Genomic DNA, 23,240 nt, shown 5'->3' on the forward strand with positions numbered 1-23,240 from the left:
ATGTAATTTAAAAAGATACGTTCGTCATTTTTGATTTTGGTGCGTGTCTAAAGCTCTTCGAAAATATTGTATTGAAACCTCTACATCACTTTGGTGGGGAAACGTGAGGTGTAATGGAATAGGTAGAGAGTTTGGTGAAATTTTTGTTCTTTGGGTGAACTTCATGTTTACTTTAAAAAGGGGTTAGCTGTTATTTAAACCAAATGTAGTGCTGGAACGATGTCCAATAAACTTACCACATGAATAACACAGACACAGTTAATATTACAATCAACCTCATTTAAAACGAATGAAGCCCTCCTTGAATTCAAACACGGTTGTACTTCCACAGCACTTTAACAGCCTGGAGTGCTGAGGTCATTATTTTCTAAGGCAACATCAACAACAAACAGAATTTTTATTCAACCGCAAGTGAAGCGCGCCTCCACTCAACCTGTCACTGTCTCAGTCTCTCGTGGGAAAAGTTTCATTCTGGCAATATTGCTAGATTTGGCCGCGTAAAGTTAATGGTTTTTGTTGCAAGGCACGTCAAGTTAATTTACGCAGCACCATTCAGACACAAGGAGGCTCACAGAAGTATGGAAATACATAAAAAAACAAGGAATTAAAGTTGCATTTAAAAAAGTTAACTACGTAATTAATCTTTATTCTTTAGGGCCAAAAACAATTATTGCAGTTGCGTAATGTGTACGAATGCTCCAAACTGTCACCATCACTCGTTTTCTGGAAATTGAGCTACAGTGCCTGGAAACCAACCCAGAGCAATAAACAGGAAGTATGCTTCTGAGGGAAAAAAATCGTTTTCCCTTTCCTCCCTTCCTCCCCCTGCACTCTCTCTCTCTCTCTCTCTCTCTCTCTCTCTCTCTCTCTCTCTCTCTCTCTCTCTCTCTCTCTCTCTCTCTCTCTCTCTCTCTCTCTCTCTCTCTCTCTCTCTCACCCTCTCTATCTCCCACTCTGTCCCTATCTCTGCATTGCCCTCGCCAGGCCTGTCGTGGTGTTTTCACAGGGGCCTGAGTCAGTTTCCTTTCACAGACTCCTGCTTGTTTTTTAATGAGATTTGAATAAAGACACCAGACATGTGGTCAGTAAACTCAAGCTGCATCACATCACAGGAGCTCAGCAGACAGAGAAAAGAGGAAAGCTGACACGGGGCCGTTTAGAGTTTCTGCTCTCTCCTGCTTGGTTTTCTCCTCTGAGCCATTTTCCTTCCCAATCACCACCATTCTTCACTTTATTGCAGGGAGCATGATGCATTAGTGTACACACAAAGCACTCTATTGAGCCCATTATAATGACATTACTGGATGTGAATGGGATTAAATGGGGACAGGCTGCACGTTGACCGCACAAAATCATACTCCAGTTGCTGTTTATTTTTTGCCTACTGAAGGAATAGATTCCTTGAAAAGCAACTTTCTCTCTTTTAGTAAACCAGAAAAATCTCACTCTTGGTTCTTTTTCCCCTTTCTCATCTAGACTCCATGTGCACGCCTTCCAACAGTCGACCCACTTCCCCCCCCCCCCCCCTCCTCTCCTCTGCTGCCTCTGCTGGTTGTGATTTGCTTTTTCCGTCTCCGGGCTGAAAGAAAAACTCCTGAAGTCCAGCTCCTGAAGAAGCAGCTCGCTCCCTCCGTTACTTTAACATCTCACCAGTGGCCGGGCAGCTCATGTAGTGAACATGTAGAGATGGATTTTATGAAGCTGTTTGCCACCGTCGTCCTCGTTTTGTTCCAGCCTGGGTCCGCTTCTAAAATAAATGGTAAGCAGGAATGTGCAGTTTCAGACCGTTTCCTGTGTGTGTGTGCGTGTGTGTGTGTGTGTGTGTGTGTGTGTGTGTGTGTGTGTGTTTGTTTTGTTTTTGTTTTTTTTACTGAGAACGTTTCTCCACTGTATGTTTGTGAAATAGCTGATGTTATTCACAGGTTTTCCTCTGAGGGTTGACAGGGTTGTGACCAGACTCATCATGAGGAAGAGGCTTGATAATGATAAACAGACACAGACACGTGATGCGCTGCAAACTGATTCACTTTCCACTGGTTTCAAATCAGGAGGTTTTCCAATAACTGTTCTAACTACAAACTCCTCTTATGCAACTTATCCTATATCCTAATGTAAGGCTGCAGCTGTAGCCATGATAACAACAGCATCTGTGTTCCTATTGACTACACAGCAGACGCCCATGTCTCATTGTCTGTGAGGGAAAGATGTCAGCAACGCATCACAGTGAAACTGGATTCAAGATTCCATCATCTTTTGCCACACAACTCCAGTTGTTTGGAGTTTGCCTCAGTGTACCCACTGTGAGACAACAATCACCGAATAACACATAACAAGAAAATAACCAAAACACATAACCCCCTCCCCATAAAAACATGACATACAATTGTTGATGTAAACTTATCAATAGGTGGTTAAATAAAGTGGTCAGACATCAGGGCAATGAGATCTACCTGAGGAATCCTAACAATCCCCAGATCCTTACAGATGAGTAAATACAAATATTTATAATAATAATAAATAAAAATGTATTACTATTTATACTTTTCTCTCACATTTGCTTGTTGTCAGGTGTAACTTTACATTTTTTATTTGTGCAATTGCATTATCTTTAATGTGCAATGCTATTTACACTGTATATATCGAAGATATTTTTTATATTTCCATCATCCCCTTTGTTCGCCATCGTGAGACTAATAGAGGATAATCCAAAGCTTTTATGAAAAAGGGAAATCTCATGTTCTTTACTATTGGGAATGCAGTGCAGCTTCCTGAGCGTCCAGCAAATGGACAGAACTTATATACAAAAAATTTTCCAGTTTTGCAAAACTATTTACATTCTCACGAACATCATACACTGCCGGCACATCCATCAGTGTTTAGTGTCCTGCCCCTTGCACACATAATAATGCAGAATAATAGAGCAGGGGATTGTTTTTTTACCTTTAGACAACCAAGAATAAAGCCATAATTAACAAACTTCAGTCAATAACAAACATACACATTGTGCTGCCTCAGCAAACCACTGAATTTTTCATATTTAAATGTGTTTTCACTTTTTCACAATGCACCACAGCATCAAAACTATTCTGACTGGTTTACTCTGCCAATGTTGGGGTCAAATGTGAAATTACTTTTGCAAAGCAATGTGACTGCAAAATTTCTGGTTCCTAATTTGTCCGTGGTACTGTAGTTTCTTTATAACCTTTCTGCTATTTGCCACAGGAAGTCTTTACAAACCAAACCTGAGCTCATCATCTTTTCATCTCCCTGATGCTTGACTACAGGCCAAATGATCTGTCGGCGTGGGACAGAGCGGCCGTGCTACAAGGTGTCCAACATCCAGGACAGCAGACGGAGAGTGACCTTCGAAGATGCCAGGCAGACCTGCAGGTCGGACGGGGGCGAGTTGCTCAGCATTGAAACAGAGAGCGAGCAGCGACTGGTAGAGAGGTTCATACAACAGATGCAGGCCGGAGATGGAGACTTCTGGATTGTTCTCCGCCAAAGCCCCCAGCGCTACAGGGCAGGGGCCACAATCCCAGGTTGCCCCTCACAGTACTATTGGCTGGATGGAAGCAAGGCCAAGTTCAGGTCTGTGTCTCTTATTTGTGTTGCGACTGCATCAGTGAAAACCATTTAAAGGAGAGGGGATAAAAAAAAGGAAATGTCGATGGAAAACCCCTGTTTTCAGTTATGATTTAGAAAAGATAATTGGGTTAAATGAAGTTTGCGTGGGAATTTGTACAGTCCCTTTTGAGGAAAACCGCATGCGATGAAGAAAACTGTCAAATTGTTCAATAAGAAATGTAATAAGAGGCTGAAACTTGCATCTTTTTCTCTGCAGGAACTGGCACTGGGATGAGCCATCGTGTCGTGGTGAAATGTGCGTGATTCTGTACGATCAGTCGCCTGCTCCGCCTGACGGAGATGGTCGTTTCCTGTTCCAGTGGAGTGACGTCAACTGCTACTCTAAGAACAGCGTTGTCTGCAAATACCCAGAAGGTGAGCGAGCAGATCACTGACACTGGGCTGTTGTACTACTAGAAAAAATTATTTTGATTCTTAAATCTGTCTCTGACAATGAGTGAAATGTGGCAAATGCTTACAACAGCTAGAACAAAACATTAAGTGTACAATTGTGTTGTTGGTTTACTGTAATGCTTTGCTCTCTGGAAACCTCAAAAGATATATCTGCTCATGTTTATACGAAACTTGATACCTTAAATATAACCTTAAATACCAGATTTTCTTGATTATCTACGACTAAGAGGTAATGTTTTTGTCTGCATTTGTAATGTTAGTAGGATTATACAAAACTACTGGATGGATTACCAAGAAATTTAGTGGAATTTATGGGTCAGGAAAATAAAAATGTGGCTGCGGATTCGGAACAAGGGACGGACAATGCTGATCAAGTGAATTTCAAGTTGTCATAAGGGAACTTTTGACCCTTGGCCATGCGTTAGTTACAGTAAGTATGGACCTCCTTGTAATATTTTAGGGAACTAAAACTGTAAAACAACCCTTCATGGAAACCATGTCCAAGGTTTTTTGAGCATGTCTCTATGGACTTAATCTCTTATTTGGATTAATCATTTTATGTTAAAGAGAAAATCTGTCTGGATGACGTGAACTTCTTTTCTCTGTCCTCTGCAGAAAAAGCCCCAGTATTTACTGATGAACGGAACATGACACATGCAGGTACAATGTGCACTTGTCTACCCCACACATACTGTCCATGTGTGCTTTATGTTCCTGTGAGATAAAGATAAGAAGTGGCAGCAGATGTGTTTATACATGGATCAAGAAACATTAGGCTACAAAAACAACCAAATCCCTTTTTTCAATTTAATGTCGACTTTATCCATTTCCTTTTGTGGAAGTGAAGACATCTAGTCGTAAAAATGTATCAAGGATTAGGATGTAATTTGAATTATGTGCAGGTTACATGAAAAAAATGTCAGCCTTAATCAAGAATAAAGACGTTGTTAAAAAAATATGCAAAACGTATTACATTTACATATATTCACATATGTTCTGAATTGTGGTCAAATCTCTTCAAATCTGCAATGGTTTGATAAGCAATGACTCATATTGAACTGTTTCTGATTGCTCCAGTTCCATCCCTGAGGCCAAAACTATTCTCAACTACTGAAAGTGACGACAAGACAAAAATAGTTCTACCTGAGTCTTCAGGTAAGAAAATAATTTAATTACTTAATGCCCTTAATGTTTTTAAGAAATCTCTGTCTCAAGTGGTAACAGAATCACGACATGCCCTAAATAATCAAACAAAGAGGCCATGTTTTGAAGTATTTTATGGCAAGTACTGTGATTTTCTTTGCAGTGTCTCTCTCAGACAACACCCTGTATGCTTCCTACATCCTTTATGCAACTGTTCCTGCTGTCCTGCTGCTGCTGTCTGCGGCTGCTGGCTTCTTCTGTTACAGAAAGCATGCGAAAAGGTAAAAGAAGAAAAGTGACATATGAAGCATTCTGTTTCTGAAAGCAGATTTATCAAAGAGCATATTAATGGCCATTTTAGAAGAAAAATAATGTTCTTTTTGCAGAGATAGTTAATACATTTGTGCCTAATGCTCTCGTAGAATATGTATTTATCAATATGGCACATTAATGCAAGTCTTTAATATCCGGCCGATGTAAGGACCCATTTCAAAAGGATAAACTGTGTGTGACTTGTATACCTCTTAATTCCTTACAGCTTGCAGTTAGAAACATGTCATCCAAATGTGGATAACAAATGTGATTTCTCACTTTATTTGGCTTGTAAAGTGTTAATTCAGTCATGTTGTAATGATGCTGACATGCTCCTTAATGTCATTTCTCTCATAACCAGGAGGAAGACAGAAACAGAGAACTGCCCCAGCATCTCACAACCATGGAAGTCAACCACAGCTTCACTTTGTCCCATTCAAGGACCTTACGCCTTCAGTGACATCACCAAACTGCCTCACACCGCCCTCGACGCCAGCACCACCGCAGACATCTTGACAAAGTTATCGTGCGGCCCCTCCCCGGACTCCCAGTGTGACGATTATGAGAATGTGTCCTGCACGTACAAGGCGAGCGGCTTTGTGACCAACGACATCTACGAGACCTGCAAAGCTCAGAGTCGGCGCAGCCGCGGTCAGACTGGTTGGGTGGAAAACGAGATCTACGGATAATGCTGTCGATGCCTATCTGTTCTCTCCCAAGTGTCCGTCATACTTCACTGCAGCTACAGAAAATGAACCAGCCAGAGACAAGAACACTATGTTCTCCATCCCTGTTTCCTCCTGTGCACCATACTGGCTGCTTGTGTGGTGTAGGGTTACTAAACAGGTGGCTGTGTCAGCCTGGTTATTTGAGGATAGATCTGTTTCCTGTGTGTGTCTGCAGCGCTGCCTCCTCAGCATCCAGCATTCAAGTCTCATTACTCACTATTGCAGGGTTTCCCAAAGTTTGGTCAACTGTGACTCTGCCGTATATTTAGACCCAGAACTTCCAGAGAGTTCTCTAGCTCAGATTGTCAAACAAATTGTGAATTTGACCATGTAAAAATAATACGATATGTTTAAAAGTTGAATTACAACATTTTATTATGTAAGAAGACAAGCCTGTGGTAATTGTAGCAGCTTTGTGATGGTGAATCTATGCACAGCTGTGTTTTGAGCTAACAACCTGCAGATATTTAACTGTTCTAATGTTTACCAAGTTCCCATCTTAGCTTGGTGTGTTGTCATGCTAACATTTGCTAATTAACACCGGAACCTAAGTATAGTTGAGGCCAATGGGAATGTTATCAGTCTAGAAAGTATATTTAGTTATTAACCAAAGCAGAGGGAAACTATATATGTAAATATATGTAAGCATCAGAATCAGGTCAGGTTTGGACACACACAAAAAAGGATCCCTGTTGAGTTCAGGTTGTGTTTGGTTAGTATTCCTATTAGCTTGGACGTTGTGTGGATAGAAAAAGGAAACTTGAGCTGTTCTTCATTGTGATGGTGTATATGTCACTAAGATCGATCGTTTAGACTCTGTGAATTTCAAAAATGTTATACCAATCAGTGTATAATCGTTGAGAATTTCTGGATGGAAATGTGGAAAAACATGCAGCTGCTGGAAGCAACAGAGAAAATTTCACCAAAGTCATAGGATTCATCATCTTGGGACCATGGAAATGCATCTAGATGTTGGTGAACAATTTAATGGTAGACCAGCCTGGTGGACAGACGGAATGAGATAATTTATTCAAACTTCATTTTATATATAGAATTATGAAATATCCATCAAACAAATTCAGTCAGTGGTGGAAATCTGATCTGAATCATGAATGAGTCAGCTCGGTTCAGCGGCGCAGCAAGTGCAGCTATATACGGCAGGGTGGATTACACATCTAACCCTGGGAATAACTGCAAGTTTTGAGCCCTCACGCAGGGTTACTCATCTTGTAAACAATCCCGAATTAAACTACTCAACCGTTTTGCCAATAACTTCAGTAGATATTACTGTAGGAGGCACAAGGACCGAAAGATTGCGTCAGCTCTCCACTGATGCACACATCCTATTTAGGGACTATTCTGACCTTTTCTCTAAACCCGAAGAGCGCTGTTGTGTGTGTGTGAGCCCCAATTTAAGGCTTCCTGTTTGGACTGTGATGTCAGGGAACAGGACAGGGCATGTGGAAACACTGATGACAGAACTCTGCTGACCCCAGTAAACCTCAAGTACTTAACTCAAGTTAGAGTTTGACATAGACACTGGTGAGGAGTGACCAGTTGAGATCAGGTCATGGATTCCCTCATTGTTGTTTGCCTGTGAAAGAACGTACCTGTGTGGTGAACATAAAGATACCATGGGTTGTGTCTCAGTGTGCACTGAGTGAGCACTGAGTGGGCTGTTGGGTCGGTGTCTTGGAAAGATGTAGTAAGCCCAGTGAGGAGAGGCTGAGTGTGTTCTTGGAGAATGTTCGACAGGAAATGCCAAAAGCACATCTGGAACTCCTACATCCAGGAAGTCTATGCGTGACAGCAGAGGCCTCCGGGGCGCTGCTTGGCTCTGCCGGCCTAGCAAGCCACGGTTCTGTGTTAGAACGACCACTCGGAACATGACATGATTGTTGGGTGAGAAATAAAGTTTGGTTGCACAATGTTGTGGTTGCATTCCTTATTGAATAGGAGTATGGGAACCCTCAAGTGTCATGTGTGTTTGTAGCAAAGTGATGTCAGATGTGTGTGACTGCTGTGTAAGTACTGCACTGAGGGAATTTAAAAAGGAAATGGTAAACATCAGAAACCAGCGCTCGAGTTTTGGCAGAGACAACTTATTGGGGCTAGGGGTTAGATCAAGGTCATGTTCATCATAATAACACACAACTGGTTCGGGTTATAGGTTCATGTTAGGCAACACAGATAAACAGGGAAACAGAGCCTCCCAGAATCAGAGCCTCTGGAATCCAATACTTAGTGTAAAAGAAAATGTGGGGCCTTGCATCAATTTACAATTTCTGCCAACAGGTGGTGCTGGTGTGTTGCTTGACGAGTCTTTGTTGCTGATAAAATGTCTGGTCTCACATGAGGGCCTGCAGGTTGCATTATATAAGGGTATATGTTATGTTATATATCTGATTTGTTTAAGGTTAATGCATTTTTTTTGTATGGATTAGTTAATATAGCAATGAAGAGGAAGGGTTTATTTATTTTGCGTGATTATTGAACGCGTTGAGAGATGCATGGTTTTTTCATTCATACTTGCAGAGAGCTAGGAGAATTACAGAAGCGGATAGAATGAATGTAATCCTTTTGTCCCGCATCTTCATCATCTTCATCGTCTTCATCACCAAAGCACGACAAACACCTGCAGGGCGACACTTCAAAGTTTTACCTCCGCGCTGCGATCAAGGAGGCGCAGGCGAGCAGACCGATTTCCAGAATAGCAATTTCACCGGTTGACGTAAGAGATGGCTCCGGTCGTCCTGGCAACCAATTGGCACTGAAGTGTGGAGCGGCTCCGTGGCCCCGCCCCCTGTACAAATACCCCCATGGCTTTGACGTCAATACACGTCAGCCGGAGAACATGATGCCTCCTCCTCCGCCGGTCCGCCCGAGCACTCCGCGGCTGTAGAGGCTTTACCGCGGTGTGTGACGGCTCAGCTCCTGGCCTGCTCCGGGCGGCGTCGCCACTCGGGCTCCGGCAGAAAGCAACTTTGTTGTTAATGGACGCGGCGGCGGCAGGGGGAGCGGCAGAAGCGGCAGGGGGAGCGGCAGGGGGAGCGGCACCAGAGGCGGCAGACGCGGCGGGCGGCTTGTTCTACTTTCGTCTTTATCTGTAGCAGCGAGAGCAGCAGCAGCCTGAGAGCCCCCCTCCCCCGGGCAGCGTGTCCCCCTTCGCCCGCTCGTCTGGCTTCCATCTCCTCCACCTCCTCCTCCACCTCGTCCACAAACAGTCCCATTTAGAACAGCATGGTCATGGCTGACAGTGTCCAGAAACCGCTGACCCGGGGTCCGGTCCGAGTGGGCTTCTACGACATCGAGCGCACTCTAGGGAAAGGCAATTTCGCCGTGGTGAAGCTGGCGAGACACCGCATTACGAAGACCGAGGTGAGTGAGTGTGTGTGTGTCTGTATGTGTGTGTCTGTATGTGTGTGTTTGGTGAACTAGTTAGCCCCAAAGCTAACTTAGGCTACTGTTCAGCCCCGAGTTACATAACTTTTTCCTCATGTTGTGGCTGACACCAGTGCACCTCCCCGGGCACTCCGGTGCTCCCACCGCTGCTGCAGGTTCAGGAGCAATGACTGGGAGCACGTTCACCCCCCCACCCCCACCAGAGTCAGCTGCACACCACTGCCAGGAAGAGCCCTGACCACCGGTGCTGCTGGGAAAACACGAACTGTAAACATGCGTGCGTTTTATTTCCCCTACTTCCAGGCCCATCAGCATCACACACCTGCACACTCCCTCCCTGCTAATGACCCAGACAGTGCAGCGACTCGGGAAGAGTATGGCTGCTGGTGTAAACATGCCGGAACCGGGGCGTACATACATGCATGCAGCATGGGTCGGTGGTTCCCATTATGCAATCTAAATAATCATGTGATTTACCGGTGTCCTGGGCCAGCAGTGGCCGAAGAGCTTTCTGAGGAGCTGTGTAATTGGAAAGTAGCAAGTGTTCTGCAGACTGCAATCCACTGACACAGCTCTCTGGGTCTTCAGGGTTTGATGGTCAGATTAAGATTAAGATACATTTATTTGTCCCAGATGCACAGAAATGCACAAGCACACTCATGCAAGGAGGGAAATTTAACCTCTGCTCTTAACCCATCTTGTGCAGGACACACAGAGCAGTGAGCAGCCATGTACAGCGCCTGGGGAGCAGATGTTGGGGGAGTAAGGTGCCTTGCTCAGGGGCACTAGACAGGGTAGGGAGAATCCTCTTGGATTTCTGGACAGATCAATCCAGGTTCGTCTTTTTGTTGTTTCTCCGTTGAGTCAAAAACCAGAGACGAACCAGAGACCTTTTCTGCCCATAGTCCAAGTTTCTGCCACTAGTCCACCGCCTCTCCATGGCAGCCAGAGCTGTGTAAGTGGAAAGTAGCAAGTGTGCTGCAGACTGCAATCCACTGACACAGCTCTCTGGGTCTTCATGTAGTTCACAGAGGGTTTGATGGTCACACTGAACGCTCTCAGGTGATGCTGCATTAACGGGGTTTGGATTGAGTTAACTTAAAGTTTTATGTCATCTCCGTGCACAGAGACATTTCGTGAATGGTACCTCCGAGTGCCATGAATTTTTATGGTACCGACACAAAAGAGAGACTGAGCTCCAGTGTGAAGAGTGTCCGGCCTGTGTAAAGAAGCTGTGTTGTGAGAGGCAGAGTGGGGGGGGTGTAAGAAAAATAGGCTCTGAGACTTGTGAAAACACAAGTCGCAATCTTCGATCTTTGATCCTCAGGACCTCCCAACTGTTTGTTGTGGAACGTGAGCAATCGTACTCTACAGATCTACGTCACCCAGACGAGACTCTTGGTAGGTTTAATGAAAAGCATGGCGAGAGAATGGCTCTTAAGGCTCTTACCGTGTTAATCTTTTTATTCAAGCCTGCAAAGTCTGGTCAGGTAATCTGCGACCGTGTGAGGTGAGGTTTTCATTTCAGTTAAACACTGCACCAGGGGATTTCACTCATGCCTCCAGCCAGCATGGCATTAGGGCCGACTGAGAACATAGGTGGTGGTTTTCAGGCCCCTGGTTTGGTGGAGGTCACTGATCACTGGTTGGTACAGAGAGCCGCGGCGGACGCTTGGCTTGACCAGAGCCAAACTGTTTAGTCAGAGTGGCCAAGGTCAGCTGGAGAGGGAGGCTATCAACTTTATGTGATGCCATCTGCCTTGAGAGTATGCCAGTGTAGCAGACAAGTTCGCCTGGTAAGAGAAACCAGAGTTTAATGACACATTAAACAGCAGATCTGATGCGTGTGTGTGTGTATGTAGGTTTGTGTACATTTCCAGATAAGTGTACCTGTGTGTGCATAAGCTACTTTTCCTACTCATTGCCCCTGCGTGCTATACTGAACCCTTCACACCATTATGTACATTTTGCAGCTTGTGGGTTCACATTGTGTAGACCCGTTCCCATGTGATCCCTTGCGTTTATCCATCCTCCAAAAGAGGCTAAATTAGTTTTTAACTCCTTGTCCTCGAATGACCTTCGGCTAGGTGAGTTCCTAAGAAGTTGTATGTTTGTGTATGTATTGTTGACAAGAGCTCTGATCCTGTCACTTAATCCCTCACTACTAGACCAGTTGTTTTAATAGAGCTACTGACTTGGAGCTGGCGTGCTGTTAAATGACCCGGATTCCTCCACAGGATTTAACGCCAACTATTCGCTGTCGGTACTGTGGGTAGGAAGATAATACCGGGAAGTGTTCAACATCAAAACAGGCATTTCGCACATCTCTAAGTGCGAACTACAAGTAGATGAAAGAAGATCAAAACGAGCGCCTGTAGTTTGGAAGTATCAGACTTCACCTGATGACTATGATCACAGGATGAAAAAAATGACTTCATATTTATTTCAATGATGCCACTACAGCGGGGATGCTTATGCAAAAACAATTCCGACTAATGTAGCGGAAAATGTTACACCTTGCTCAACTTTTGCCCTGACACTGGGTGACATCAGCTGGCAACGCACCGCGAAAGCAAGCCAAATACATGCACTTGCACATTCCTGGTAAAATACTTTTACAGCATGAACAGGGCGGTTCTACTGTTTATATGATGGCTGCCAAGATGGAGGATAACACGATCATCAGTGTGATAAAAGACGGTATTATAAACTGCTGTGCAATGTTTTGGCATCTGGTCATTCTTCACATTCATGGATCTTAATAAAACTGCATCAGTGATTACTCGCCTGATTGATTGCTGCAGATAATTTGTTATTGATTAATCATCCTTGAAGCTCAAATATTCAAATTGCCTGGTTTGTCACTGAAAGCCAAGGCAAAATAGACCCCTACATATAAATTCACTAGATCTGGATTTTTATTGGGATCAACACCAAATTGCACACTCATTTCATCTGGTTCACTTAATACATATTGTTAAGAAATTAAGGCAAATGTTGTAAACCCCTTTATCACCATGTTAAAAAAAGCGGGAAAAGAAAATCCTGAATCTGCCCCCTGTTCTGGATCCGCACCAAAATTGAATAACGTCTTCCCTGACCCATACGGCCTTTTTCCACCAAGTTTCGTAGAAAGCGGTTGAGTAGTTTCTGCGTATTCCTGCTGACAAACAAACGGACAGGGGTGAAAACATTACCTCCTTGGCAAAAGTCAGTTTACTATCTAAGAAGACAAGGATAACAAATTCTCACCCTTTTGCCGTTGTTACTTAAACAATGACTCAAACTGTTTATCTAATCGATTCTGCCCGAGTCACGCGAGTACCTGAAACTACGCACTAATGTCTACAGGCCCCTAACGTAGTCTGGGGTCTCCTGTTGTTTACTCGTCCAGCTCGACTTCGAACACTTGAGATCACACTGACGAAGTGTTGTTTATGAGTCCATGTGAAGCAGAGATGTTAATGTTGCCGTGCTACGTACCAGGCGTCGTTACTCAAACCCAAGAGTGTTGAGGTTGTGAGTGCGATTTACACCAACACGTCATTTTGTGATTGTGTGTGTATCCAGCGAGGCATGTGCTTGCTGTACTTTCCTATCATATTTCATCATGGCTCAATTATAAAAACTTGTTTATGAAGGATTCCGCACAAGCTGTATGTTTATCTTTTGTCTCTGAACCAGTTCTCCACTTTCACAGCTGAAAAGAACACACTGTGTCCTTCTGTTATTTGGAGAGTATTAAAATGCTGTGAGTAGTAGCGTTTGTGTAAGTGTGTGTGCGTGTGTGGTCTTTCTAATTGCTCATCAATTCTGATTACGGATGATTATAGTTGTATTTTTGATGTTCCATCATTCTGCAGGTGGCCATCAAGATCATCGACAAGACCCAACTGGATGCTGTGAACCTGGAGAAGATCTACAGAGAAGTTCAAATCATGAAGATGCTGGACCACCCCCACATAATCAAGCTCTACCAGGTGAGGCATCAACACCCTTTCACCGCCTAATATGCAAAATGTGAATAAAAATAAACTAAAGCTGCGTCCCATGCGGAATCTATTGCGCTTTTGTCTGTCCTGGGAGAAGGATCCCTCACTTGCTGTTTTGGATAATTTTTCAAAAGGACAGGATGTTTGTAATATGGGCTATGATTATAATATGTGATTTCATGTGGGCTCTTGTCTCTTTTGTCCATCTGTAATGGAAATCTCCTTGTAAGTTGTTACTCCACATTTTATAATGATATGTGAGGATAAACGGTTTCACCCTGTTTTTCTTTTCTGTTTATTATTGTATCAAGTATTTTAGCTTTTTATTATTTTTTTTTTTCTCTTTCTCTTCAATCAAAACATTTCCTGGTGATTTGTTGTTGTCTTTGTTGTTTAGATCGTACTTTCTTTGACACATCTCATCACAGCCCTGTGCACTGATGATAGAAGAATGTCACTATTCATGTTTCCTCCATGTCTGCATACCACACACAAAGAATAAAAAAAAAATCATCTTAATTGCTTGCCTGGCAGCTTATTAATTGCATTCATCAATGCCGGGGTAGAGAAAGAAGTGATCACTTCAGAAAGAAAGATGACGCACGTTGTATTGTCTGTAATTTCAAGTAAGGGTGTTAACTCCAACAGTATGCCGAAACCTCTGTCTATGCAACAATGGCTTAGCTTTCAGTAATGCAATGTGTTTGTCTGTCGACGCACGAGTGCCACTGCCTCCCAACCGAGAAGAATGTGTTTACCGAGGGTAAATATCTTATGTGATAATGACATTTGTGCCACGTCGACAGGCTTAGCAGGTCTTTTCTTTGACTAAGAAAATGCAATTTAAAAACAGTGGTTAACCAGTGGAGCTTCAGACCACCTGAGTCACACTCTCGCAGACTCTGGGGAAAATAAAACAAAGGGCCTTTATATCCCACAGAAAACTCATATCAGAAATCCATAAAGGAATCAATGAAGAATCAGACCAATGAGCAGAATTGTTAATGGCATTCTTATCTAAATCTTATCAATTCCCATCCTTAAAAATGTCCATCTGAACCTGCCCAAATTCACACACATTTGTGTTATTGTTTTGTTCTGTTATTTTCTCCAGGTATTCTAAGGGGCACTGTAATCATGTAATGATGCTTTGCACTGTGGGTCGAGTGTAACATCTGCGGAGAAAGCCCAGAATTAACTTTGCCTCCGACTAATCTGTGATCAAATCAGTTTTGCGGAGCAGAATTCGCCGTCGCACTCTGTTGATCTTCACTCCAGGTACTTTAGCAGTCTTCGTGTTGAAGCACAGCACTAATCCAGGTCATTCTCTGATGCATTAGCAAACAACTGCTGCCAAGCAGAACCTGCCACCACTGGATAGTTTAAGATATGAGAGCTGAGTCTCAGTTAATGACTGACTGACTCTACACTGTGCTGGGTGTTTGTTCTCCACACTTTGTGAAGGTGCTACTGGCCTAATTCAAACTACATAATGTTAGTAGGTTTATATGAATTAAATGTTTGCAGTGCCATTTTGTATTTAGGCTAGGTTTGGAAATCTGCACCTTTTTAATCACAATAACATGTATCACCTGAAAAATAGGCCCTGATAGATTTGTTCGTTGTTAAAAAGCTTTTTTAATTCTCGTCCATAGCTCCTGTCTAATTGCCCAAGCATGTAATGTACTTTGAAGTTATGGTTGATATATTTGTGTCTGGACAACACCTGCCACAAGAAATGCTACAGCAGGACGAGTGCTGTTAAGTATTTATTTTTCTAACATGCATTACAAAAGTTGAAAAGCAGAGTTGCAACAAGATGGGAATTTCTTGAAGATTTGTTCACTGACAGATGTTGAGAATTGGTGTCTGAGGACAAGAACAGCTTCGCTACAGCATCATCAAGCTGATAAGTGGATGGTTAGGTGAAGTAAACAGTCGAGTCACCAGTACCTGCAGAATAAAGTGCTGCTGTACGCACAACAAAGTGGGAGTTTGAAACTCTCTGGTTTATGCGCATCATCCTCTGGACATATAGAAATTTCCCGTTTCAGTTCTTGGTTCCATCTAGACCTGGTTCACAGAAACAGTTGAAAATGACAAACACTTGATGAACAGCAAAACATTTCACAAACCTGAGGTAGATCAATTATGTGTCATATCTCCTCACTGTGCTTATACTATGCAAAACAATGTGTTATTGCCCAACCCTAGTTTGTTCTATGCAGAAAAAGCATCATACACCATGGCTTAACTGTAAACTGAAATGTTCTGTGTCATTGTTGATTCTTGAAACGCATTCGTTATTGTAACAGGATTTCTTCCAGCCGAAATTTGCTGTATTGCTTTCAGGTCAAGAACATTTTAGCTTGATGGTCTCTGCAATGGTTCTATTAAAATGACGCCATCTCAATGTCAGTAGTGCGACATGTGCTAAAGGGATTTTTATAGAAGTAAATCCCATAAATGTCACTTCCCTTGTAATTTTATAGTAATTGGTGTGAGGAGGTTAACATAAATTTAACATGACTCAAAGTTTATATTGTGAAACAATTTGTTCTGGTTGTTGCACTTTATTGACGTATTAGCGCAGCTAAAGGAAACTTGTTTCACCCAGTTACTGTGATGTCCACTGACAAATAGCCCGACCACCAATGACTCAAACTGTTTTTGGTGATGCCGTTATGTTACATAAGACTAGTCCTGTTACTTTGTTTAGGGGAAATAAATGAGTGTTCATTATCATTACACAACCATGTGGCACTGCTCCAACTTTTTGCCGTGTTATTTTAGTATGTATCATTATCTCCAACAGGCCCTCCAACCAATCGGCAAAGGTCAATTAGCGATTTCCTTTCAAGTCTCATAAACTGGGATTGGCCACGTGGCTCCGGAGGGAAGCCCTAGCAAATGAAGACACACAGAGACACAGACAACCCAACTGTGGACCCCACTCTAGTTTACCGCTTTTCCGCTGACCTCGCTCTTCACTTCCTTTTTCCCACTCATATCTCACCATCATCGGATTCTCTTGAGTTCACCACTCTCAATTATTCTCGACCAGCAAGAGTCTCTCTCTCTCCAAGTAAAAAGACTTTAAGCTGTCAAAATTATCATTGGATGTTTTTTTTGAAACTACAAAACCATGTCTTTCAATACTTTTTCACAGGGATACCTTTACGAAATGAATGCTTCATTTTAATATCAGTTACAGGAAATCCTTGAATAAATTGAGGATATTGAGTGGATCCTGACACCAAGTCAATATCATCTATGCTACAATTAATGTCCACATTGTTAAAAAGCATTCAAATAATTACATTTAAATGTATGATTCATTGACAGCCTAGTATTACAAAATCTAAAAGCATAGCCTGTATGCAGCGTGTGAATCAGCACAGAGACGACCCGCATTCAGATGGGATCACACAAGCACAGATTTAAATGGTCTTCAAACTTAATTACTATTATATTTATTATTTTTATGCTTGGTTTGGCCAATCAAACACAAAACACATAAAAATATAACTTTTTTGGCCAGTTCCTTGGAACAGGCAGCATTCTGTTTAACATGTTGAATATCACCTCCAGCAATAGGCAGTGTCAGACCATGTGACATGAAACTAAACACCAAGAGCAGTTTGCATTTCTTGGCATATGGAATTTGAACTACGAATCATCCACTTGCATTAAGATTTATGACATGACAGATATATGGATTAATGTATTGCGCCTATAGTCGTTACTCACAACAGTTCCTAATAATGCTGCACACTGTGTACCTAATGTATTATCTTCACAGAATTGAAGTGGGGCAGTAATTATTTTCAGTACAGGAAGGTTTTAACTGTAGCTGCAGGCATGTCAAATAAAAGATAGTGAAGTACAGTAGTCACTTTGTATTTACTGTCTCTTACACAAATCCTGTTTAACTTAATTAATTTCTAAGAGAAGCATGCGTCATTGTATTGGCTTGAGATGTGACCTCTGGGACAAAAATCACTAATTCAAAATGATCTAGAAATTCATAATTTAGAGTGAAAATATTAAAAAAGAAATGCACGTAATAATGTATTTTGGCAAAAAACTTCTGGAGCTTCTGAATTGATATAAACATTTAAAGGAGACACATAATAGTAGTTTTGCTTAAGTGAAGGTTTGCAAAGTTAAAAAGGCCAAAGTCCACAGTAAAGGAGTGGGGCTTTAGCTCACACCCACAGGAAAATACTCCTGGAACTCCTGAAACACCTGATCAGTTGTTGAGCTTCTGGGGAATCTTGATGTCATGCGTCATCATAATTCACCAGCTTTGCATAACACACACCTAGTGGCTAGTCTGACGTGCCCCCAAACAAAGCCGGGTAAAGTGAGACCAGAGGCCGTAATCTCCTACACATGCCGGAAAATTTAACCAACCAACAGTATCTGCCAACTGGCCAAACAGAGCAGACTGGGCTGTATCAGTGGGGGGCCCTTTGAGAGACAGGAACTATAACCAAAGCGTTTCAGACAGAGGTTGAAAAGAGGAGCTGCAGCTTTGGACATTCTGAGGAAAATTAAGTATTTTCTGAACATTCGGACATTGATGACAGATGATATTTTATCTTGTCAAGAACAGATATAACTTATATTAAATAAGGGCTGCATTCCACTAATGTTAAGTGCTGCCAGGGCCCTGCTTCTGTACTGGCTCACTGGCACACCTAAATTAAACAGATTCACTTTTATTACCTTTAGTAACACCTGGCCGAATGTCCTAATTCATAATGTCCGCCATAAGAATAGTTTAATATCCCAAAGTTGATGCTGCACCGAATTTATCAATCGGTTCTTTTCCACAATAAATAGAAGACAAATGTGTTTGTTACACAACAACCAAGGCCGGACAAAGGGAGAAAAAAAAATGGCTTTCATTTCCTAAATCCATGAATCGGTCAGTGTAACAGATGGAAAATTGATCATAAACAATGAGCGTGGGATTTCTGGTGTGAATGTCTGGCTCGCTGTGTCTGATTCATCCTCCCTCTCCATCTGATTCTCTCGTCCGCGTTTCACTCGATTCATCTCCAGAGTGTTTCTGTTTCTAAATCCGTTCTCCTCCTCCTCCTACACAACACGGCACCATGTGAGGGCTGAAAGGTTTTAAGTACCATTCAAATATGCTCGGCAGCACCAACTGTCCACCTCCATTCTCTTACATGGTTACCATATTTAGACCCTGTGCCATTCATGCATTTTGTTTTGCTCATGACTGTGTGGAAGCCAGATGCTGTGGTTTAAACACCCTAACCACGGCTTGTGGATAGTTGTGTAATATATTGGTGATTTGTATCTGTTGTTGTAAATCTTGTTTTCTAATTTTCTCTTGTTGCGGGAGAGCATTCATTTTGATTATCTGATGATAATGTGGAAAAGTGGTCTTCTCTGTGTATTCACGTTCACTCTCCCACTCTTTTTCTCCCCTCCCTCGGCCCCTGCTCTTTTGCTCTCTCCCTCACAGGTGATGGAGACGAAAAACATGCTTTACTTAGTCACGGAGTATGCCAAGAATGGGGAGATCTTCGGTGAGTGTTCTTTTCAAGACCAAGATCAGTCTGAACTCAATGTCTTACACACGTTGCCCCACCCAGTTCATGTATGTCCTCCCCATATCAGTTGGACACAAGAAAAATCTGCTCTGTTGCGTCAATCATGTTTTGACAAACAAGGAAGTATCAAAGTCTCGTTGAGTTTGCAGCGCTCCTACAGTTATTCTTGCCTCGATCTCAAAGGTCACAGATGGCAAACTGCGAACACTGTCCTAATATGGTCCTTGTCATTAGCTGCAAGTAATTGCCGTGCTAAATGTGCTGACATCGTTTCCTGTCATGTAAATGACATCACTGGCGGCCTTTGAAGGCCACAGAGAGGCAGCCTCAAAGAGAAAAGAGACAGATTTATTACAGTATGTGGTGCAGAATCACATGCTGCTCGCTGCTTTACTGCTTAGATGTTCAGATTATGCAAGATATAAAGATTAGTTTCTACCTGCTGACGAACAGTGGCGTCATTCCTCCACGTTCATTAGTTCATGGTACTGAGATTAAATTCTACTTTAGTTTCTGCTTTCGACTCAACCAGTTAGGACTAAAAGAGCGAATCTGCAAAAAGAAGCAAAATAAAAGGACCATTTTTATGTGGGAAAGGTTACATTTACTTATTTTGTGTACTTTTATTTGCACGATAGAAAGTGTTATAACCAAAGTGAAACATGTGACAGGAAATGTTAAAACACTGCAGGCTAATACTGTAGACTGGGCCTTTCCTTATTCAGGAGTTTTTAGTTTTTTCATTTAAAAAGGAAAATAATCATTGACAAACAAAGTAACAGAAAATATAAGCGATTATATGAACAGATGTTGTCCCAATCAACTGCTCATAATGAAGCTAGATTCAAAATGTCACTCAGAAGATACTGGGTCAAGAGGAAAATGCCTTAAAACAAGCTGCATGAAAATCTTCAAAAATGTACACAATTAACCAAAAACCCTTAAAATGCAATCTTCTTAATATACCAGTTAAGACCAGTGTGCCTCATATAAACCAATATACAATGCAATTCACCAATTTGGACATTTAGGGCAGATAGAAAAAAATATTCTTCCTTTGCAATAGACAACAATTTCCACTCCACCAGAGGACAACAAAAATGCCTAAAAAGGGAAGTGGGCAAAGATGTACTAAATGAACATGTGTTCCAAGTGGGACAGTTTGAACATACAAGATACAACAATGATTTTGTATTATTTATGGTATGTCACTTAAACTGTTTAACTTTAATAATCTAAAGTTCAAATAGAGACTTGTGAACAAGGGGTACAGTCAAGTCAGAACTTGGCAAGAATAGTACATGAAGATAACACATTATCTCAGTCTGCCATAGAACGACATGCACTCTATCGCTGCTGCACACGCACCTCACACAGACTCAATTTGTACAATGCGTATGCACTTCAACCAGTACACTAGACATCAGCCCCTATAAACAGCAAGTTTATTGCAACTTTTTTATTTTTATTTAAAAAATGTTTGTCTCTGAGTATGTATTTGATGAGAAATATTGCGATTAAATATATAAGAATTATTCTTTTCAAAATCAAAAAATTCCTGGAATCCTTCCTTGCAAACATGAAATACTTTACCTTTAAAAATATCGAATTACAACACAAGTTTCGACCTGTCTGAGGTGGACAAGCTGTAAGTGGCTCATGATCCACAAAAATGATTGGCCTCACCTATTAGACTGTCTGAGAATGTTAGCACTTTAACCTACTTCCAGACACAGTAGCAGACAGACTTACTCCAGCAATAGTCTACGGTAAACTTTGTGTGTGTGTGTGTGTGTGTGTGTGTGTGTGTGTGTGTGTGTGTGTGTGTGTGTGTGTGTGTGTGTGTGTCTTTGTAATTCTGAGGCCAGTGTTCCACTTGTGATGTTGACTCAGCAGCAGCAACTCCTGCTCCTGTGACCTAGTGAGAGCTGGGAAGCAGACACCAGCAAAAATGAATGAGAAAACAGTGTGGTTTAAAATGGGAAGGAAGTCCAGACGTGCAGAGAGATTCATCTGCATCAGAACATATGTCACAGCCATTTTAACTCAACCAAGCCGCATCTTCTATTAGCCCAGACAACAGGAATTCCAGTGCACAGTTTACTCGTAGTGGAAATTTGCTTTCATTCAGTTCGATGAGAAGATCGATGCCACTCACAAAGCTCTCATAGTGCTAAATAAGAAGTTACTGTCAAGAGAAGGTTAGCTTAGCTTAGCACAAAGACCGGAAGCTGAGGGAGCTAGCTTGCCATGTTAATCGTATTACTACATGTTGAAGTGTTATGTTAATTAGTTTAGAGGTGCTGGTGTTTTTAGTTTCTAACCTTATAAAGAGCCAGGCAATCTGTTTGCAGTCTTTATGCTAAGCTAAGCCAACCCTCTCCTGGCTATAATTTCATATACCTATTTTACACCAAAGTTAGCAGCATTTCTGAATGCGGGTTAACCAGCTATAAAAAGGTGATTGACTCCTTAATCATTGCCAGTATAATTGAAGGATTTTTTTTTTTTCAGTGTTGCTTTTTGCGCGAATCGAAAAAATGCTTGCCATGATGTTCGACCTACAAAATAATTTGACCCGAGAGTGAATGCCGATTGCATCCATCCCCAAAACCAGATATTAGTGGGTGTAAGTGGTTTTTGATCAGTGGAAAGGGGACTATATATTGACCCTACAGACATTAGAGTGGCGTCAGTCTTCTTATCTAACTCCTGGCAAGATTGTCCCTTTAAACAAATGATAATGATTGGGTCAACCTCATTTTCCATAATCCATAGATTTTCTCATGGATCATCTCAGGATATTACAAAACCATTGCGTCCTGATTCCTCAGACCCCTTTGCCCTGATTGCACAATGTACTATAGTTATATAAGACATTCATATGTCAAGCCAGGCCATCAGCCAGGCAGACAGCAACTGGTCGCTGTAGCAGCCGACTAGTATTACAGTATTCAATCTCACCAAATCGAACAATCGTTACTGATTTCCAAATATGCTTTGTGGAGAATGGCTCGAGTCATCCAGTCATGCTGCACTCAGACAAATGGATAAGCTGCCAGGTCTGATCTCCAACCTCGTCCTCCGCTATCGCCCTCCTGAGAGTTGCCTCGTATTTTTTCCGACATGACTGATTTCTCAGGGCTGCTCCTCGCCATAGGTTACACAGAGGAAGATGGGAAGTTGTGGATGCTGAACAGCCCAGCCTGTTAAAGTGAATGTGTGCGTGCGTGTGTGTGAGGATCTGTGAAGACAAAGAAACTGGGTGGGTGGGCACAGCATAGGAATACATGCCAGTTTGTGTATGTGCCTTTGTGTCTGTCTGTCTGTCTGCCGCTCCATAGGCTGCCTCACCACCGCAGGATGGATCAAACCTGGAAATTGGGTCAACCTCAAATAAAGAGGAATCGCAGAGAGCAGACGCAGGAGGAGAGAGGAGGTAGAAGAGAATAGAGAGGCGAGAGCAGGGGACATCCATTTGAATTTGGAAGGTGGTGGGGAAATGTAGGGCACGCATATTTAAGAAAGCACTGCTGGAGAGAGGGGAGTATAATAACTGGCAGTGAGAAGGATCACTCATGCAGATCTCGTGTCTGACTGATGGAAAGGGAATGAGATGGGCAAACTGGTTGATTTCAAAGGAATACTTGAGCTATTTTCTTATTTACTTAAGCTGTCAATATCTTTTTCACCACAAACCTTCACATCTGGGTCAGTTCTCTGCATTTGTAAGCTGATGGGGTGTGGCAGCTTTCACTTTGAGAGTAGAAAAAAATAAATTATCAAAGGAACGGCTGTTCAAATTAAGACCTGCTGTTTGGTATCGAATAACATGAAAAGTTAAAAATGTCTTCAAAAATAAGTTTCCAAGTGACCAAAATATTTGGGTTACCCTGAGGCATATATGCTACTAAATGTATTCACTAGTTCTCCAATTTCAGCAATTAATTTTTAAATGTATAAAACCTGAAATTTGGATGTTTTATTCTTTATTCCAAAAAGTGATGATATTTACTTCTAACCTTTCACAAGGT

General features: G+C 42.1%; 2 protein-coding genes across 4 annotated transcripts in view; both read left to right on the forward strand.

Annotated features, from left to right (window-relative positions):
• Nucleotides 1-1,599: 1,599 nt before the first annotated feature.
• laynb (layilin b) lies at nucleotides 1,600-8,154 on the forward strand. Its single transcript, XM_061073274.1, has 7 exons — nucleotides 1,600-1,759; nucleotides 3,285-3,591; nucleotides 3,845-4,002; nucleotides 4,657-4,701; nucleotides 5,119-5,196; nucleotides 5,348-5,465; nucleotides 5,858-8,154. Exons 1-7 carry the CDS (start codon nucleotides 1,687-1,689, stop codon nucleotides 6,183-6,185), a joined length of 1,107 nt encoding a protein of 368 aa, XP_060929257.1. The 5' UTR covers nucleotides 1,600-1,686; the 3' UTR covers nucleotides 6,186-8,154.
• A 927-nt stretch (nucleotides 8,155-9,081) lies between these two features.
• Nucleotides 9,082-23,240, forward strand: part of sik2b (salt-inducible kinase 2b) — a 44,858-nt gene continuing 30,699 nt past the window's right edge. For 2 of the 3 annotated variants that reach the window (XM_061072843.1, XM_061072844.1), the window contains exons 1-3: nucleotides 9,082-9,602; nucleotides 13,490-13,606; nucleotides 19,119-19,182. In XM_061072843.1, coding sequence (XP_060928826.1) covers nucleotides 9,465-9,602; nucleotides 13,490-13,606; nucleotides 19,119-19,182 — 319 coding nt within the window. In that variant the 5' untranslated portion in view covers nucleotides 9,082-9,464. Of the gene's footprint in view, nucleotides 9,603-13,489; nucleotides 13,607-14,757; nucleotides 14,897-19,118; nucleotides 19,183-23,240 lie in introns of those variants that run through there. The other variant, XM_061072845.1, reaches the window with a different exon arrangement.

The sequence above is a fragment of the Limanda limanda genome, chromosome 6 (assembly GCF_963576545.1).
Source record: "Limanda limanda chromosome 6, fLimLim1.1, whole genome shotgun sequence".
NCBI lineage: Eukaryota > Metazoa > Chordata > Actinopteri > Pleuronectiformes > Pleuronectidae > Limanda > Limanda limanda.

Bases quoted from the DNA above. Each gene is read 5' to 3' on its own strand.
- laynb (XM_061073274.1), top strand. From the start codon at position 1,687: ATGGATTTTATGAAGCTGTTTGCCACCGTCGTCCTCGTTTTGTTCCAG. The intron at 1,760-3,284 runs GTAAGCAGGAAT...GCTTGACTACAG, and splicing joins GTCCGCTTCTAAAATAAATG to GCCAAATGATCTGTCGGCGT. The intron at 5,466-5,857 runs GTAAAAGAAGAA...TCTCATAACCAG, and splicing joins TACAGAAAGCATGCGAAAAG to GAGGAAGACAGAAACAGAGA.